Below are 20,000 nucleotides of genomic sequence, written 5' to 3' on the forward strand. Positions count from 1 at the left end.
TTGGGTGTTTTTAAAATGTTGCCATCTTCACACGACACCTTTGTGCAATGAAAACACAAAAACGTTAGTCTATTGTTGTCCTGTTAACGGACATGTTGTGTTCCCACTGTTTTTGTTCAGGAGATAGGGCAGAAGGGAGACGTGCTCAGCATTCAGCCGTGTGTTTTTCCTGGATCAGGCTCGAACCCGGACGACGTCTCTTCGGCCTGAACACGGCGGATGAAGCGTCGCTGCATGACTTCATTCACTCCCAATGTCTCTCTACCTTTCTCTGGCGTGGGAGCTGCGGTCTGGAGGATGCCGCCGCTTTTCTCCTGACGCTCCCGCCGCTCGGCGCTGCTTGTGCTCCGGACCGTTGAGGACGACTCGCTGTGCAGCTGGTCCAGCACGGCCTGGACGATGGGCACCATCATGGCGGTGGTAGCCGTGTTACTGATCCACATGGAGAGGAAGGCCGTGACGCCCATGAACCCCAGCATCAGCCTGAGAGAGAGAGAGAGAGGGAGAGAGAGAGAGAGAGAGAGAGAGGGGGAGAGAGAGAGAGGGAGAGACAGGGTGAGAGAGAGCGAGAGAGAGAGAGAGACAGACAGAGAAAGTGAGACAGGGTGAGAGGCAGAGAGAGAAAGACAGAGAGAGATAGAGAGAGAGGTTGAGAGAGACAGAGAGAGAGAGAGAGGGAGAGAGAGCGAAAGACAGAGAGAGAGGTTGAGAGAGAGAGAGGTTGAGGGAGAGAGAGAGAGCGAGAGAGGGATAGAGGGAGAGAGACACAGAGAGAGAGAGGTTGAGAGAGAGAGAGAGAGCAAGAGAGAGAGGGTGAGAGAGAGCGAGAGAAGGAGAGAGAGACACACACACACAGAGACAGAGAGAGAGAGAGGGTGAGAGAGGGAGAGAGAGAGAGAGAGAAGGAGAGAGAGAGACACAGGGAGAGAGAGAGACAGAGAGAGAGAGACAGAGAAAGAGAGAGAGGGTGAGAGAGGGAGAGCGACAGAGAGTGAGAGAGACAGAGAGAGAGAGGGAGAGAGACAGAGAGAGATAGGGTGAGAGAGAGACAGAGAGAGAGAGGGGGTGAGAGAGAGAGACAGAGAGAGAGAGCGAGAGATAGGGTGAGAGGGTGAGAGACAGAGAGAGAGAGCGAGAGATAGGGTGAGAGGGTGAGAGACAGAGAGAGACAGAGAGAGAGAGAGGGTGAGAGACAGAAAGAGAGACAGAGAGAGAGAGAGAGAGAGGGTGAGAGAGACAGAGAGAGAGAGACAGAGAGCGAGAGAGAGAGAGAGGGTGAGAGACAGAAAGAGAGACAGAGAGAGAGGGTGAGAGAGACACAGAGAGAGAGACAGAGAGAGAGAGAGAGAGAGAGGGTGAGAGACAGAGAGAGAGAGGGTGAGAGCACACACAACCTCCCCTGCTTGTCACTGTCCACAGGCAGTGGTTTGAACGAGGCTCACAATGGTTTCGAATTGCTTTAAAGAGGCTCCAGAGGTGTTTGCAGATGATGGTGTTCCATATTGTTCACGGACGGTGGTTGTCAGAAGTGTTCACAGTGTTCATCAAAAGTGTTTGCAGACGATGGTGTTCAGAAATGTTTACCGACAATGCTTTCAGCAGAGTTCACAGTTTTCCCAGTGATTGTCTTCATTAGTGTTCGCAGATGACGCTTTTAAATTTAGTTTTGCATAAAAAAGTTCTGTCGTGTTTTAAAGTGTTTCAGAAGTGTTCGCAGATGATGGTCAAACAGGTGGTTCCAACATGCGACTGGTTGCGCAGAGACTCACAGGGCGGGTCGGACGCCCACCAGCAGCAGCACCCGCAGGGCGATGCGCTTGTGGAGGTTCCAGTGCTCCACGGCCACGGCCACCATCAACCCCCCAACAAACAGCATGTTGGTGTCCCTCAGGTACTGCATGCACACCTGGGCAGAAAGACGGAAGACAGTTGAAATGAAATCCCACCCCCACTATCCCACCTCACTCTGCCTTCTAGGAGAGATCTCAACCATCACTCTCCACTCACTACATACTAAACTACTGCTTGTAGCCCGAACCATCGCCAAGGAAACCATACTCACAAACTGCAAATCAAAAATGAATATCAGTAGACATCAATGGAAAAATCTGCTGTCTGACTATATTATTACGGAATCTCAGTCAACACTCCCTGGATTTATGACAATAGAACCTCAATTCCAAATTAAACTCATTCAATTACTACAAAATGGATGATTTCACTTTTTCTTCTCATTTGCTCCTTTGTATACAAACTATTTCCTTTCTCCTCTGTTTCCCCCATAAACATAACGAAGTTACACTTAGTATTTCATATACAAAGACACACGCACGCACACATTATGTAAAAAGTATTTGAGGTAGCACTTGTTTGTCTTTCTTTTGTATATAGAATGTATTGTTCATTTTCACACATCTTTGGAATTGTTTACTCTTTCGTATTGTTTATTTGCACTACCTTAAATTTAAAAAAAGAAAGAAAGAAAGAAATGAAATCCCACCAACAAGACACATGGGAGACGAGTTTTGGACACATTTAGAACTGGTTACTGAACTCCAGTAACACCTTTTTTATGTTTTAACACAGGTTTTTTTTTAAATTTTAGTCTTCTTTCGAACAGCTTTGTGAACTAGTTATCGATTCATTTTAGGTATATTCTAGACGAGCTATTGACTAGTTTTGGTCACATTAAAGACACATTATTGGCTATTTTTGGACATAATTCAGACTAATTATTAATTAGTTTTGCATGTGCCAAAGACTAGTTTGGACATATTTTATACTCGTCATTGATGAATGTTGGAATTATTTTAGACTAGATCTGGATGTATTTAAGCTAAGTTATTGACGAGTTCTTGACACGTTTCAGATGAGTTATTGATCATTGTAGAAAATATTTCTGGACTGGACTTTTGGACTTATATCAAATCAAATCAAACTTTATTTCTATAGCCCTTTTATAATCACCCGGTGACATCCAAAGTGCTTTACAACAAAGCTAAAAGCAGATAAGCATATTTTACCTGAGACTTATATTATATTACACTTGTATCATAGACTGGTATATTGTGGTTGTTAATTAATAGTATTTGTTGTCACAGAGTAGTTAATTAGTCTATATTTTATATCAAATTATGGTTTAATACACACATGTGTGTGTGTGTGTGTGTGTGTGTGTGTGTGTGTGTGTGTGTGTGTGTGTGTGTGTGTGTGTGTGTGCTTACATCCTTGGACTCCATGATGCCGAGGACAGGAAACAAGATGGTCGGCAGCAGCGCCGTCACGGCCAGTGGCAGCACCTCCGTACACCAGTACAGCGCCATGAGGGCGATGACGTACGCACACGCTGCTTCCTACACACACACGCACACACACACGCGCACACACACACACACACACACACACACACACACACACACACACACACACACACACACACACACACACACACACACACACACACACACACACACACACACAAAACATTAACTCTTGAGAGCATGGCGATGTATATAGGTAGGAACATGTGATGGTTGAAACGTGATGGTGCAGGTGGGAATATATAATGTGATGGTGGGAACATGTGATGTGATGGTGTTAACACGTGATGGTGGTAACATGGAATGTGATGGTGTTGACATGTGATGGTGTTAACACGTGATGGTGGTAACATGTAACGTGATGGTGTTAACACGTGATGTGGTAACATGTAATGTGATGGTGTTAACACGTGATGGTGGGAACATGTAATGTGATGGTGTTAACACGTGATGTGGTAACATGTAATGTGATGGTGTTAACACGTACTGGTGGTAACATGTAATGTGATGATGGGAACATGTGATGGTGGGAACATGTGATGTTATGGTGTTAACATGTGATGGTGGTAACATGTAATGTGATGGTGGGAACATGTGATGGTGTTAACACGTGATGGTGGGAACATGTGTTGGTGTTAAAACGTGATGGTGGGAACATGTGATGGTGTTAACACGTGATGGTGAGAACATGTTATGGTGGGAACATGTGATGTGATGGTATTAACATGTGATGGTGGGAACATGTGATGGTGTTAACACGTGATGGTGTTTACACGTGATGGTGGTAACATGTGGTGGTGGGAACATGTGATGGAGTTAACACGTGATGGTGGGAACATGTGATGGTGGGAACATGTAATGTGATGGTGTTAACAGGTGATGTTGGGAACATGTGATGTGATGGTGGGAACATGTGTTGGTGTTAAAACGTGATGGTGGGGACATGTGATGGTGTTAACATGTGATGGTGAGAACATGTGATGGTGGGAACGTGTGATGGTGGGAACATGTGATGTGATGGTGTTAACAGGTGATGGTGGTAACATGTAATGTGATGGTGGGAAATTGTGATGTGGAAACATGTAATGTGACGGTGTTAACACGTGATGATGGGAACATGTGATGGTGGAAACATGTAATGTGATGGGATGGTGGGAACATGTGATGGTGGGAACTTGTGATGGTGTTGTCATGTGATGGTGGGAACATGTGATGTGTTAACACGTGATGGTGGGAACATGTGATGGTGTTAACACGTGATGGTGGGAACATGTGATAGTGGGAACATGTGATGGTGGGAACATGTAATGTGATGGTGTTAACAGGTGATGGTGGGAACATGTGATGTGATGGTGGGAACATGTGTTGGTGTTAAAACGTGATGGTGGGGACATGTGATGGTGTTAACACGTGATGGTGGTAACATGTGATGGTGGGAACATGTGATGGAGTTAACACGTGATGGTGGGAACATGTGATAGTGGGAACATGTGATGGTGGGAACATGTAATGTGATGGTGTTAACAGGTGATGGTGGGAACATGTGATGTGATGGTGGGAACATGTGTTGGTGTTAAAACGTGATGGTGGGGACATGTGATGGTGTTAACACGTGATGGTGAGAACATGTGATGGTGGGAACGTGTGATGGTGGGAACATGTGATGTGATGGTGTTAACAGGTGATGGTGGTAACATGTATTGTGATGGTGGGAAATTGTGATGATGTTAACACGTGATAGTGTTAACACGTGATGGTGGGAACATGTGATGGTGTTAACATGTGATGTGTTAACACGTGATGGTGTTAACACGTGATGGTGGGAACATGTGATGGTGTTTAGATGTGATGGTGTTGTCGTGTGATGGTGTTAACATATGATAGTGTTAACATGTGCTGGTGTTGTCATGTGAGGCTGGGAACATGTGATGTGTTAACACGTGATGGTGGAAACATATGATGGTGTTGTCATGTGATTTTGGGAACATGTGAAGTGTTAACACGTGATGGTGGGAACATGTGAAGGTGTTAACATGTTATGGTGTTAACACGTGATGGTGGGAACATGTGATGGTGTTGTCATGTGATGGTGGGAACATGTGATGTGTTAACACGTGATGGTGGGAACATGTGATGGTGTTGTCATGTGATTTTGGGAACATGTGAAGTGTTTACACGTGATGGTGGGAACATGTGAAGGTGTTAACATGTTATGGTGTTAACACGTGATGGTGGGAACATGTGATGGTGTTGTCATGTGATGGTGGGAACATGTGATGTGTTAACACGTGATGGTGGGAACATGTGATGGTGTTGTCATGTGATGGTGGGAACATGTGATGTGTTGACATGTGAAGGTGTTGACACGTGATGGTGGGAACATGTGATGTGTTAACACGTGATGGTGGGAACATGTGATGTGTTAACACGTGATGGTGGGAACATGTGAAGGTGTTGACACGTGATGGTGGGAACATGTGATGTGTTAACACGTGATGGTGGGAACATGTGATGTGTTAACATGTTATGGTGTTAACACGTGATGGTGGGAACATGTGATGGTGTTGTCATGTGATGGTGGGAACATGTGATGTGTTAACACGTGATGGTGGGAACATGTGATGGTGTTGTCATGTGATGGTGGGAACATGTGATGTGTTGACATGTGAAGGTGTTGACACGTGATGGTGGGAACATGTGATGTGTTAACACGTGATGGTGGGAACATGTGATGTGTTAACACGTGATGGTGGGAACATGTGATGGTGTTGTCATGTGATGGTGGGAACATGTGATGTGTTAACACGTGATGGTGGGAACATGTGAAGGTGTTGACACGTGATGGTGGGAACATGTGATGTGTTAACACGTGATGGTGGGAACATGTGATGGAGCAGGTGGAAACGTGAGTCTCTATGTGGAGCAGCGGACTGAAACATGTGAGTGTGGGAAGGCCAGCAGGGGGCCAGTGTGGCGCCTCAGACGCTGCCAGGAGATGTCCAGGCAGACAGAGGCGCCTCAGTTTATGTTCAACCTGGTTCATGTGAAAATGAAGAGAAGGCGAGGCGCCTGCTGAGCGGCGGCCTCACACACGCACACATCATGAGGAAACTCACTGAGCTTTCAAAGACGAGGCGGTGGAACCAAGATTCCTGCTGTCAGCGTTTGTTTGTGTGTGAGAATCTTCAGGAATCTCAATGAGTGACTGAAACCTGCTGCAGGTTATTCATCAACCACAAATACCACCACACTGCTCCCTACCAGCAGGGAGTACCAGTACTCACATTACTGTCAGCCAAAAGTACCCTTTCCACAACTTCACTGTCAACTCAATAAGTGGAACTTTAAGCTGGCAATTTCCTCTTAAACTGGCCAATTCTTTGTTTAAACTGGTAAATTAATGAGTAATTAAACAGTAAACTGTTAATTTAAACAAGTCGTTTAAGAGTAAATTGTGTTTTTCTTTTCAATCAGGAATTCTTTTTTAAATTTAAACTGGTAAAGTCAGTGAACTAGTAATTTAAAGGAGGACTTTAACCATAAACAGGCCATTTAAATGTGTCGTTTAAATGGAAACAGAAAATTGGTTCATTTAAAGTAAGAACTTCTTAATCTAAACAGGTAAATTCATAGTGAACTGGTTATTTAAATGGGTAATTTAACAGTAAACTGGTAATTCAAACTAGAATTTTAACAATAAATTTGTGTATTGTTAAAAAAAAACCTGTTAAATTGTTAATTTCAACTGGTGAATTAAAACTGATCATTTCAAATGGTAAAAAAAACAGTAAATAGATCATTTTAACTCCTACTATCACAATAAGCTAGTAATTTAACAGTAAACACATCATTCAAACCTGTAATTTAACCAGTAAACTGGTAATTTAAAGTGTTCATTCACATTAAACTGGTAAATCATGTCACACAAACTAGTGATTCCAAGTCAACTGGTTGTATACATTGGTAATTCACAGTAAACAGGTAATTAAATCTATACTTTTCACTTCAAACTTGTTAATTTACACTTGTAATTTACAGTGAACTGGCAATTCGAATATAATAATTTTACTTTCAACTGGTAAGGTGTCAGTAAACAGTAAGTTGTTGTTCATCAGAGCCATGCTGATGGAAGCTTAAACAAGGTTTTTGAAAAGGTCCTTTTACAGGGAGCTCATTTAAACAGGTTAAACTCTTTTCACTTATTTCAAACTTCATTTAAACTTGGTAGTAATAATTTGAACCAATCTTTCCATGAAGTGGTCACAAAGAACCGAGTTGTTGAGGCTTCTCATTTCACGGTGAAATGGTTCGTGGTCGGGAACTGTTAGTAAACTAACTGGGTAGTTGAGCTGGTTGTTTGAACTGGCTGGTTGAGCCGGTTGGTTATGCTGGTTAATGGAGCTGGTTAGTAGCCGGCTCACCTTGGTGCTGAAGGCGAGTGGCAGCAGGATAAACGGGCTGCACACGAGCACCACGACGCCCTTCAACCTCCAAACCTGGCGCAACAGTTTCACCCGCAGAGGAAGAACCGACATGGCTGAGGGTGACGAGGAGGAGGAGGACGGTGTCGGGATGAAGGTGACAATGGCGGGATGAAGACGTCGGGACGTCGGGATGAAGAATCACGCTCTCTCTCTCTCTCTCTCTGTCTCTCAGTCTCTCAGTCAGCCTGAAGTCTCTCAGCTCTCCGCTCACTCTGATTTCTGTCCGTGTCCAACACCATTGAGATGCAGCTCACGACCCACACTAAATATTAACTCTATGTGTGTGAGCGCACACACACACACCAAGCCACGCACACACACACCCTGTGTCCCCGCAGACTTTGTGTGAACTCTGAGCAGAACAAACACAGAGGTGGAGATCAGATCCTCTTGCGTCAGGACCGACTCGTCTTTTTATCGTGCTGCTCCCATTCAGAACATCGGCTCATTCACTTCTTCTTATCTGCAGGTTGTCCTCACACACAAGCCCAAAACAAACACCCACTGCAAACACTCATTCACCATTATCATTCATGACTGACATTAAACCGTGTCCGCGTCAATGTTTTTGCTTAAAACACTTCAGACTGGGATGTTTAAATGCAGCCACCCGACTGAACTACTGAGAGCATGAGGTATCTTCAGAAAGGAGACGAAAGCAACCTGGTGGCCAATCCATGACTGTCGGCACCAATTATGTGGTGAAATATGCTAATGCTACAGGTTTCCCTCGCTGAACTACTGGCCTAATGCTGTCTGAGGCCAGTTCTTGTGCCATTCTTGTCATATGTCAGGATTTCAACTCATCTGCATATAATCAAAGTATTCCTTGAATTCTTTTATGGTGAAGTCTAGAATTATGATGTGAGGAGTCACTTCTGCATTCCACCGGTTAGAGTGGAAGCACTGATGGGTCAGGAAGTGTCTGTGTTACGCTGTGATGTTGTGTTGTTTGTATCTAGTAATCTGCTGGCACGTTCCTGAATAAACTGAAGCTTCTGGAGGTTTCTGGTAGAAACCGTAGAAAAGGGGTGAATCTCAGTGGCAGGACTTCGAGCGGATGAATTCAAGGACAAGTTTCTGGTTGTCCGGTGAGTGGTGGACGTTGGCCCGCGCTTGATTTTCTGATGTAAGACTGAAGTTTTGTTTTGTTGTTCGGTGTTGAAGTGCACCCCCAGCCTGGTGACGGCAGGGCGTGGTATGTCCTGACCAGACACGGGTACAAACATCCAGTAACCACTGATATGACCTTCATTCTGGAGCTGTTTGTTTGCAGAGAGTCCAGGATGCTCCTGCGGACAGAGGATGGGGAGCATGGTGAAGTCGAAGATGGGTAAAGGTTTGTTTTTAGGTGAAGTCGAGTGTGGTGGCTGATGACCTGACCAAGGTCAGTCGACGTGTGGGTTTGAGGACTGATGCTTGAGGAACCTCAGAGGTACAGTATGAGTCTCGGATTTGTCTTCACCGATGGAAACATGTTCCGTCAATTGTGAAGATGTAGGCGATCCTCCGTCTTCAGCTGCCATGTTGGCAGTATCAGCCCCGCTTCAGTCTGAGCTGGTCCTCAACTTATGCAGTAACAGCTTTTCTCCAGAAGCTTCGAGATGCAGATGAAATGAGTGTAAGTTATGAAAACCTCCACATGCTCTGTGGAGGTTTGATCAGGGGAGATGGATCAGAACCAGACTGGAGACACTTGATGGTCCTGGTGTCCAGAACCTCCTGCTGGGAGACATTGATGTCCTGTTGAATCGGGGTGTGTGGAGATGAGCTCTGTTGAACTGTCCGGAGGACTGTGGTGACCCTTTGAGGGGTCGTTCTTTGCAGCACCGAGGTGAGCCGGGGTGTTTATTGCAGGGTGAGGAGCTATGAAGGTCTGTTCCGGTGCTTTCAGAACGATGGGCTCACGGGGGAGGAGTGGAGGTCCAGAGGAACACTGAGTGATGAAGAAGGGCAGGACTTTTCATGTTCCTGAAGGAGATCTGACGACTCACCGAGCTCCAATACGCCAAAGAGAGGAGTCAGTGACCACCAGTATAGAAACCAGGAAGGACAGACAACAACCAGTAGCAAGTCCATTGTGAGCTCAGCCGCTCTCTGTGTGCTGCGATGGCGCCACCTGGAGGCCAGACGTGTCTACATGTTGGGTTTTGTTTTAGAGCAAGGGTGTCAAACTCAGGTCCTCGAGGGCCGAAGCTCTGCACGTTTTCCACGTCTCCCTCCACTGAATGTCCTGATGCTTCATCACCATGTTAAGCCCAAAGCCAGATAACGAGCTGCTCATTGCCAGCAGCTGTGTGGAAGCAGGGACACATCCAAACCGTGCAGGGCTGCGGCCCTCGAGGACCGGAGTTCGACACGTGTGTTATAGAGAGAACTTTGATCCAAGTATTCCCTTGGGAAATTGTTAAAATGCCCCAGATAATGTGAACCTGAACCACACTTGAATGCAGCATTACTGTGTGTGTTCACGACTCAGCATTTACTTCTCCAACTGTTATTAATCTAATGAGCTCTTTTCAGAAATCAGCAACTTTCACAGAATGAATGATTCTATCTTTGTGATCTTTGTTTCTATTGATTTCCATTGATTTCCTTGTTTGTTCTTCGTGTACGCTGATGTTGTTTAGAAGAGATTGATTAATCTTGAATGAAAACATGCCCCCCCCCCCCCATCAAGTACAGAATATTAGAATGTGTGCTGGTTTCTCAATTTGTCCTCTGCTGCCTCCTACTGTACATAAACCAACTTACCCCACATCAACATAGAAGCTCCACTTTTATTGTTATACCTAAAGAAATTACTTTAAGGTGAACACCTGGAAAGTAGAATAATAAAGGATGAGAAGAAAAGCAAAACGTCAACCTGTGAGAGACAGCGAGATCTCTTCGAAATGCTAGGTTTTCATAATAAATTATGACAAACTTTCTATTTTCTTCCTTTTAAATGCTGTTTCTTGCTTTTTGAGAGCTAACAGTTTACCCAGAACAAGTTCAGACAGCTTCGTTAGAAAGAGTAGGCCAAAGCAAAAGTAGTGATTTAACATATTTAGTGAACGTAGATAAAGGCTTGAAACAAACACACACACACACACACACACACACACACACACACACACACACACACACACACACACACACACACACACACACACACACACACACACACACACACACACACACACACACACACACACACACACACACACACACACACACACCCATGCACAATGCATTTTCCATTCCCAGGGTTCACGGTCTGATTTTCATCTCATCCTGTTTATATGACAATGTGTCCTGTGTCCTCAGATAACTTTTGTGTGTGTGTGTGTGTGTGTGTGTGTGTGTGTGTGTGTGTGTGTGTGTGTGTGTGTGTGTGTGTGTGTGTGTGTGTGTGTGTGTGTGTGTGTGTGTGTGTCTAAGCAGGATGGGTGGACCTTCATATTTGTGGGTCCATTCTCTGCAGTGGAAAGGCACCGTTTGTCCCACTGTGGCTCGGCGAGCGCACGACAAAAACAAACACTCGCCCACGCTGTGCGTTGGAGGGTTCAGGAGACCGCCAACGCCACAGGCCTGACTTGTACACTGCACCCGCCAAACAACCCCAAACAACCCAGACCCTAATTGAAACCTCACAAAGGCTTTAAGCTTAACGTTGTTTTTCCAGCTTGAGCTGCGCTTCATTGTTTACATTTTGGATTTTTTGTCAGTATTGATGACTTTAGCCTAGCTTTTGTTTCAGGCTCAGTCAAGCTGCATTATTCAATTCGATTAGTTTTATTGCTTGCTTTACTTTAGCACTCTTCAGTTTAATTGAACTGTGTTGTGTGCTTTTCTTAGTTTCAGTGTTAGCATGAAGCTACATGGGCTAAATGAGCTGGGTCATGGCCAGAATGGATTGATTAGATGTTTTGCGGTCACTCACAGACGAATTGTCAGATTTTGCAGTTATTTGTGTTTGTTGACGAGACAGAACACTTTCAAATACTCATATCACTTTGGTTTTTTTACATCGTGTTGTGTTCAAAGACACTGTGTAGATGATTAACCCACCGATGGGGGCGTTGTTGGATTCAGGCGCTCCAGTCTGGAGAAGGTGGATCAAAACGTCTTTGCTCATTTCATTTCTGCTTTGCTCAGGTAAGTTCACACATCCTCTGTTCCTCCAGATCTTTAAGCTCTCTAACGGTGCTCAAGCTCGTCAGCGTCTTCAGAGGTGAGGGTGGGTTTGAACGGGTCTCAGACAGGACAGGTCCACTGATCCACCGGAGCAGGAGTCTGAAGCCGAGATGGAGCTCGGGGTCTTCACAGTTGTGTGTGTTCAGCAGCATGGCCACGAAAGGTTCGGACACGGTAACCTTTAGTCTGGCGGCAAACAGTGCAGGCTCTGACCTGCTGACAGACTCGTCCCCTCTGGAAAAAAACCCAACTCACATGCTAACAGTAGTAGCAGTAACGTGGAGGAAACATTTTTTTTTTTTTTTTAAACTTATGAAGGGTCTTTTTTAATAGACAACATTAGAATGGGTGTTGGTTTGTCTCATCTGTGATTTGAAACCAACATATACACTAATGTTAGACAAGTTGGTTGCCTGGTTGCCTGGTGGAATGGTTAGGGGCCCATTGGTCAGTCAGTTCTGTTTGTTTGTCTGTTTGTTTGTTGCTTCAGTTCTTTTCTGATTCTTCTGTTCATTTGTTGATCCAACTGGTTCATTGTTCAAATGGCTTGTTGGACTGTTGGTAACTCCATTGTTGGGTGGTGAGGTTCGTCGGTTGGTCAGTTGGGCAGGCGGATGGTTGGTTGGTCGGTTGGTCAATCAGCCGGTCAGTAGGTCGGCCAGTAGTAGATACATATCTATCAGTATATCAATTCTTTACATTTCGATGCTTCACTGTTTGCACCAGCCAGGTTTACAGTGACCTTTTGTGATCTAAGATAATGACAATTTGGGTTTGATTACAGTTCATTCTAAAGTAGTGTAGTTACTGCTTACACTGTATCTTTTTGGAAACGTGACTCTTGTGTTACTTTGCATTCCGCCGTACCAATGGCGACATGCAGTTTCACTTTTTCCTCAGGTCAGCAGGGTGTCTGATGGTCACGTGTCCCTCTTTGTTCTTTAGGTTGCTGATCGGAAAATGAAGCTGTGTCTCCTCCTTCTGGGATGCTGTCTGTGCTGCGGCGGTGCGACTGTGAGTAGTGAACCCTCGGCCATCTTTGCTCCCTGTTCGCTCTGATGCAAGAGTCTCCCCGTCGGTCTTACTCCTCCAGGAGTCCACCCAGGTGCCTCCTCTTGCTTCTACTCCAGCAGCGGAGGAGATTCACAGCTGCGGAGGAGCATTCGCCCTTGAGGATCAGCGGGCAATAGGGGGCGCCGTTGAGCAACTGGGTTTACGTCTCTTGGAGCAGCTTGCTGTTGGCCCCCAGCAGCCCAACGTCATTGTGTCCCCGCTCAGTGTGGCCGTAGCCCTGGCTCAACTCACGTTAGGTCAGTCGCTCAGGTTCATCCAGTCACCACATGATGCAGCTGATATTCAAATGTTCCCAGATGTTCTACAGATTTGAAGAGCAGGACACAGCTGGTTACTGCACTGCAACTCACTTGGATGACGATGGAAAAGCTGCAGGAGCAGATTGCGAAGTGGTTTTGAACAGTTCACCTGATATGGTTTTGGAAAATCGGTTTGAAACCTAAAACTTTAGACTTGGTTTAACATTTGATTTTAAATGAGGTCTAAAAAAGTACTTTGAACCAGATTTTTAATTGTTTTGCTATAAACATGGCCGATCATTTACCTTTTCAGGGTTCTTATCTATTAATTTCCATGGAAGTTTATGAAGTAAAACACAGTTGGTGAGGCAAACTTCACAATATTTCTCACCGAGAGGAACTTTTGTACACGGTTTTGCTTGTTACGAGCTGACATGGCGGAATAAAAAGGACTGTTTCAGGTGCTCGTAATGAGACGGAACAACAGCTGCTGCGGGGCCTCCACGCCCACGACCTGCCATGTTACCATCACGTCCTGGGCCGTCTCCTCCCCCAGTTAAGCCAATCGTCGCTGCAGGTGGCAGCACGCATGTACTTGAGACCAGGTGAGATGACCTCCATGCTCTCAGCCTGCTGCAGTCTCACTGCACATTAATATGGACCTCGGTCTGTCTGCCCCCCCCCCCCCCCCCCCCCCCCCCCGCAGGGTTCGACGTTAAGCTGTCCTTCATTGAGGAGTCTCTGGCCAGGTAACAACTGCATGTACAAATTATTAAACCACAGGAACATTCAGGACTCCATTGGTCCATTGGTTCTTTCATCCATTCATCACTCCGTCCATCACTCCATCCGCCCTTGCTGGTCACTTGTTTGATCACATGAGAAGACTCATTCCACAGTTTACAGCTTCAGTAGAAGTCAGAAGTGTCAACATTTTCTCCTGGTGGATCATCTATGTGGCTGTGACTCCGTTTCAGGTACCAGTCCAGACCTGTTCCTCTGCTCTCGGTGGAGGAGGTGAACCAGTGGGTAGAGAACACCACCAGTGGCCACATCTCCCACTTTCTGGAAAGTGCTCCCCATGATGTGGTGCTAATGCTCATCAACGCTGTGTATTTCAAAGGTGAACTCATCAACACTCCCATTGCTGGAATTGTCTGTCAGAACAGAGCAAGATATGAAGAGCACAACATCCGGGGGAACTGCAGGAACCTAACTCCTCAAAGTTAGAACAGTGATGCTTGCTCCAAACTTTGCCTTGGAGTGCGTACCGAAAGGCTTTCACATGCTGCCGAGGCTGACTTCCCCTCCTTGTGTCCGTCAGGTGAGTGGCAGACGCAATTCGACCCTCAGGGAACCTCTAAAGCTGCGTTCTACCTGGACAACCAGAACTCTGTGTCTGTGGACATGATGAAATCTGCTCAGTACCCCCTGCGCCTGCTGGACCACCCCGAGCTTCAAGCACAGGTAAGACAAAGACCTTCAGATGGTCTCGACCCCCACAGAGCCAGTGAAGACCACCACACCTATATGACCCACAGTCTGGGAGCATGCTTTTATCTGACTAACAGATTAAACAATCAGAGAAGAAATTCTGTGTTTCCTCCAGGTCGCCAGCTTCCCCTTCAAAGGAAACACCAGTTTCTTGGTGGTTCTGCCTCGAGGAAATATTTCGTCTGTTTTGCCCAAACTCAATATATCCGACATCTTTCAACGTCTGCCTCCAGAGAAAACCATGCAGGTCAACTTACCCAAAGTCAGGCTGCAGTACCGCCAGGAGCTGCAGGAGGCGCTGAACAACATGGGTAACTAACTAGATTTATGTCACTATTTGCAATTATTGCAGTTTAAGCTAACGACTTACACAACTCACTAAAAGTTTGGAATATTCAGGTGAAATTTCAGGATGAACCTAAAATGCTTTCTAACCTTTACTGGTGAACTTAATGTGACCACTCAACCTTTCAATGTCCAAATGTTCACTGTCTCAATATTGTTTGCTGTTTTCTAATAAGAAGAAATCAATTAATGGCAAAGTTCCCAACAGGTGTTTGATCCATTGGTGGACCAATAAATGTTCTGGTTCAAATAGAATTAGTATTTAAACAGTTGACACCTAACAATGAATCAACAGTACCTCACAATTAAAGCTTCAAACAGAGTGTTGTCAGACGGAAAAGTCCACTGAGCTCACGCTGTCACAGTAGGTTGAACAGAGATACAGAGACAGAGAAGTGGGTGTCCGTTGGCCACAGCCCACCCTGATGGCCGCTTCATTATGAACAGCACCCTGCAGATGATGAATGCCACTCAACTCCAGGTACATTTAAGGGAGGTTAAAGCAACCAAACTATCACATCCGACCACTGGAAACAAATGACATCAGCACGGTCTGCCTGTTAGACTACCGGCAAGGGTTCCTGACCAAACCACCGGGCCACTCTGGCCTCATCGTCTTACATGGACCAGAGGGCATTTACGCTGGACGAGGGACAAGTGGACCTCAGTGCTGTTGTCTGATGAAAGTCCATTCACGCTGAGCAGAAACAATGGCGGCCAACGATGTTGGAGATGCTCTGCATCAGCCACTGTTCTCACCAGATGAGCCTTTGGTGGTTGTGGTGTTACAGTGTGGGCAGGAGGGTCCAGTATAAAACTTGTACTGTGACAAGCTCCTACTACCTGAAGAATCATCAATCCAGTCATCTCCATCGCCATCTTCAGTTACCACGATGCTCCAGCTCATGGTGATGGCGTCATTAGGAAACAGCTGCTGGAGACTGGGGGACCTCAAACTGACCTGAATCCGTAGAAAACCTCTGGGATCAGCTGAGTGGAGGCTCGTAACTCTGTACCCAGAACCTCAATGAGCTGAGCCTTGAAGAAAAGTGAGATCCAATGCCTCGGCTGTAATTGATGCTCAAGGGATATTGACAACCAGTGTTGCCACAGTTACCTCGAAAAAGTAATCCAATTAGTGATGACTCCTTTAAAAAGAACTGTGACTTTACTGATGACTTGTTTCTTGAAAGTGACTACATTAGATTACAAGTTACTTTATAAGTTACTTTCAGCAGCTGCCACAACACAACACCCCACCGTCTCAACATAAAAATTACAACGACCTTCATTCTGTGTTGTATTTATATCTGACTCACGTTTTTATTATCACATTTTTACTGTTACTGGTATTTATTTACCCTGAGATGTAGTTGTAGTCTGTTGTTCCACTATTTAGCTATGGAATTATTCGCACTACCCTCTCTATGCAACCTTTCAATTGGTCCTCCGGGGACAAATAACATATTTCCTTGATTGATCGATTGATTGATTGAAAAAAGGGGCGGGGCTTCCTGCCAAATAGATTTTTACTCATGACAATTACAAAAATTGAGTAACATGTCTGCAGTAATGGTATTGATGCAATGTTAAGGTTGATGACAGTTTTTCGTGCTGATTCTTTTCTGTCCCCTGAACGCACCATGATAGCGAGCTGGTCTGTGATTGGCTGAGAGGGGCGAAGGGGGCGGGTCAGGTGAACGCGCAGACTGCGTGCACTGCGTGTGCATGTGTCGGTTTGGAGGAGAACAAAGGAGCGGCCTGGTTCAGTTTAATAATAAACCGGCTTTGCAGACAAGAAAGTCTGTGGGACTCTACAATAGTAATGACTTGGACAAGTAACTATAATCTGATTACTGGTTTAGAAATGGGAACGTATTAGATTACTCGTTATGGAAAAAAAGCGGTCATATGAGAGTAACGCGTTACTAATTAACGCATTACTGGCTTCACCGATGACAAGTTATTGAGACCTTGACATGTTTTGTTGTGTTCTACCCTCCACGGTTGGTGATTTTTGTTTCAATAAATTGTTTTAAATGAGGAAATCACCACTCACATGTCCTACTTTCAAGATATGGTATCACTGCAGCACGCACATCTTGTGTTTTCACCCAAAACACAAATATCGCAACCTATTAGTGAGTAGTGTATTATAGCACTTCTGCATTTTATGGATTTTATTTTATGTATCATGAAGCTGTTTTCATGTTCAATATTATATTTATGTAAATCACCAACTAGTTAACTGACCCCTGATGTTGTTTACCCTGTTGCCCCCCCTGCCCCAGGCCTCAGCTCCCTGTTTTCCAGCCCTGACCTCTCCGGTGTTTCCGACCAGCCGCTCCGGGTGACGGGGGTCCATCACGCCAGCGCGGTGGAGCTCAGTGAGGAAGGCGTGGAGGCGTCGGCCTCCACTGCGGTGACCTCAATGCGCTCAGTCTCCCTCTTCGCCGTCAACTCCCCGTTTGTTTTCGCGCTCGTGGACGATGCCTCCCTGATGCCTCTTTTCATGGGCGTTGTTACAAACCCCGCCCCCGACCACGACCCCACGCTCAACGATGGTCCGCACGGCAATGCCACCATGAGCGACCAACCCGCATCCGACACGGCTGGGAGCAGAGATGCACTCAATGAGTCGTGCAGCGAGACAGGGCCAGTGGGAGGTGGAACGCAGTGCTGCAGCACCCCCGCTGGAGAGAAGGAGCAATTGCAGCATGAACGGGACGATCCCTGCGTTCCTGCATGAGGCTTCAGGTGTTGTCACTGACGGAGATCTGCTACCATATTTTACCTGCTGAGCTTCAGTTCAAGAAAAGTTTAACAAAGCTGGGGCCGAGAGGAAAAGAGCCAGGTGCACAATTACCAGAAGTGCCACCTTTCATAAATGAAAGTGTGTCAATCAAAAAGAATGAAATGAGTTTAGTGAAGCTGAAACCATATGAGATGAACAGCCTGTAAACAAATCTCATACAAAAATGAAGCGGCGTTGGTGAGTCAGCACCTTCACAATACAATAATTATTTCAAAGTAAATGCTCAACATGCGAGGCTGAAGTGTGTTGAATCATCCAGCCTGTCCTCAGACCGACTGTATTCTCAGTTTTAGTGGGTTTCTGTGACTTAACTTACCCACTTACCTAACTTACCCCACAGTACAAACTGGACATTGAGTCAGATGTAAAATATTTACAAACATTATGAAAGAGACCATGAAAAGACACAAATTGGGAGACAAGCTGAGCAGAAAGCGTTTGCAGATGTGAGTCAGGTCGATGAACTCACTGGACTTTCCTGCAACATATTCATCCACGTGTCTTTGAAACAAGGCAGTCGCAAAACCAAATGTAATAAAATCACACTACGTTTCCACTAGTTAACAATATAAAGGACATTTCCTCACAGTAGATCTAGTGCGTCACGTTTAATTCACACTAGCTGCAAACCGCATCCGTGTGACGGCTTCTGTTTGGCACAACAAGTTCATGAGTTCAAAATGTGTCTTGCATCAATTTGAACTAATAAAAATGAACAAAATGTTGTGCTACAATATCACTTAAGTTGATTTAGTTTCCTCTCGATTAACTTTTCAGTGGAAGTGTGTCCAGTTGAATTAATGCTACCTTTGCCAGTAGAGTTTGTCTTCAGTCCCGATGCTTGAGAGACTCATGACACCACCTTGTGGTGGAATGTGGTATTATGACAGTGGTCTTGAAGTGACCTTTTGATACTGTCCTGTCTGTTGTTGATGGATTTTAATATCTGTTAAACTGATATTAAATGTACCTGCAGATCCTGCAACGTTTCCTGTGAAGCAGATTCACGCTCAGCTGATGGTTAAGATTTTAAACAAATCCATTTCAAAAGGTGTTTCAGCACTTCATAGCTGATTTCATGTTTTCAGCTGTGATGAATGAGGTGAAATTCACACCCAAAGTTCTATTTTAAATAAGATGTGAATGTCTTTTTTTGTTTGTTTTTTTTATATTGATGATTTGTTTATGAATTTATGGGAGAAAATAAAGTGCTCACACAGTGTTTGTGAGTGTTTGTGATTGACAGAATGAGTGAGAAGTGACGAGACACCAAGAAACCAAACTGCCCGGATGAACCTTAGTTTACTTAAGCTTTGATTTAATTTTGACCGCGACTAGTTTAAACTGATTTGAACTGGCTTGATGACTGGTTAATTATTGATGGGTGATTTAAAGTGGTTTAAACTAGTTCAGTGCCATCATTGAACTGGTTAAATGTGATTTGAACCAACCTGAATTGGGTTTAAAGTTGTTTAAGCTGATTTAGTGACTTTGACAAACTGGTTGTTTAATCTGGTGTAAAGTGGTTAGGGGTGTGGTTTGAACTGAACTAGTTTGAACTGGCTTTCTGACCGGTTCGATGAGCAGTCTAAACTGAGATAAAGAAACCACTGAATTAGTTAAAAGTGGTTTAAAATGGCTTAAAATGGTTTAGCTAAGTAGCCTCCACAGGTTGGTGGTTCAAAGTGGTTTAATGACAACTTAAAACTGGTTTCTCGTAGTTTGGAACTGGTTGCTTTCGTGATTGGTTTCTTTAAGCAATTTATAACTGCTTTTAACCACTTGAAACCAGTTGAAGACCAGTTTAAACAGTTTTAAAGTTTAAACGGATGTAGCGACTGTCAAATGGGTTAGGTCATTTAAACTGGTCGAAGGTTGTTAGGGAAGAGGCTTAGACTGGGTTAAACCGGTTTGAACTGACTTTCACACTGGTTTGATGAGCAGCTTATGGGCAGTCTAAACTGTTTAATCCGGTTCAAAGTGATTATGGAAGTGGTTTAGACTGGTTCGAGCTGGTTTGAACAGATTCAAAACGCAGTTTGGTGAAAGC

General features: G+C 44.9%; 2 protein-coding genes across 2 annotated transcripts; one reads left to right on the top strand and one right to left on the bottom strand.

Moving 5' to 3' along the window:
* Positions 1-152: 152 nt before the first annotated feature.
* LOC308139146 (solute carrier family 13 member 2-like) lies at positions 153-7,876 on the bottom strand (the record flags this gene model as incomplete). Its single annotated transcript, XM_080508491.1, has 4 exons — positions 7,742-7,876; positions 3,225-3,353; positions 1,770-1,906; positions 153-483 (listed from the first exon to the last, which is right to left on the bottom strand). The coding sequence occupies exons 1-4, from the start codon at positions 7,853-7,855 to the stop codon at positions 153-155; spliced, it is 711 nt and encodes a 236-aa protein (XP_080364617.1). The 5' UTR covers positions 7,856-7,876.
* A 4,257-nt stretch (positions 7,877-12,133) lies between these two features.
* LOC308139147 (alpha-2-antiplasmin-like) lies at positions 12,134-17,884 on the top strand (the record flags this gene model as incomplete). Its single annotated transcript, XM_080508492.1, has 9 exons — positions 12,134-12,157; positions 12,929-12,997; positions 13,077-13,293; positions 13,758-13,901; positions 14,003-14,045; positions 14,274-14,419; positions 14,621-14,763; positions 14,906-15,101; positions 17,427-17,884. 9 exons carry the CDS (start codon positions 12,134-12,136, stop codon positions 17,882-17,884), a joined length of 1,440 nt encoding a protein of 479 aa, XP_080364618.1.
* Positions 17,885-20,000: the final 2,116 nt, after the last annotated feature.

The sequence above is a fragment of the Blennius ocellaris genome (assembly GCF_963422515.1).
Source record: "Blennius ocellaris genome assembly, chromosome: 14".
In the NCBI taxonomy this organism is placed as follows: Eukaryota; Metazoa; Chordata; class Actinopteri; order Blenniiformes; family Blenniidae; genus Blennius; species Blennius ocellaris.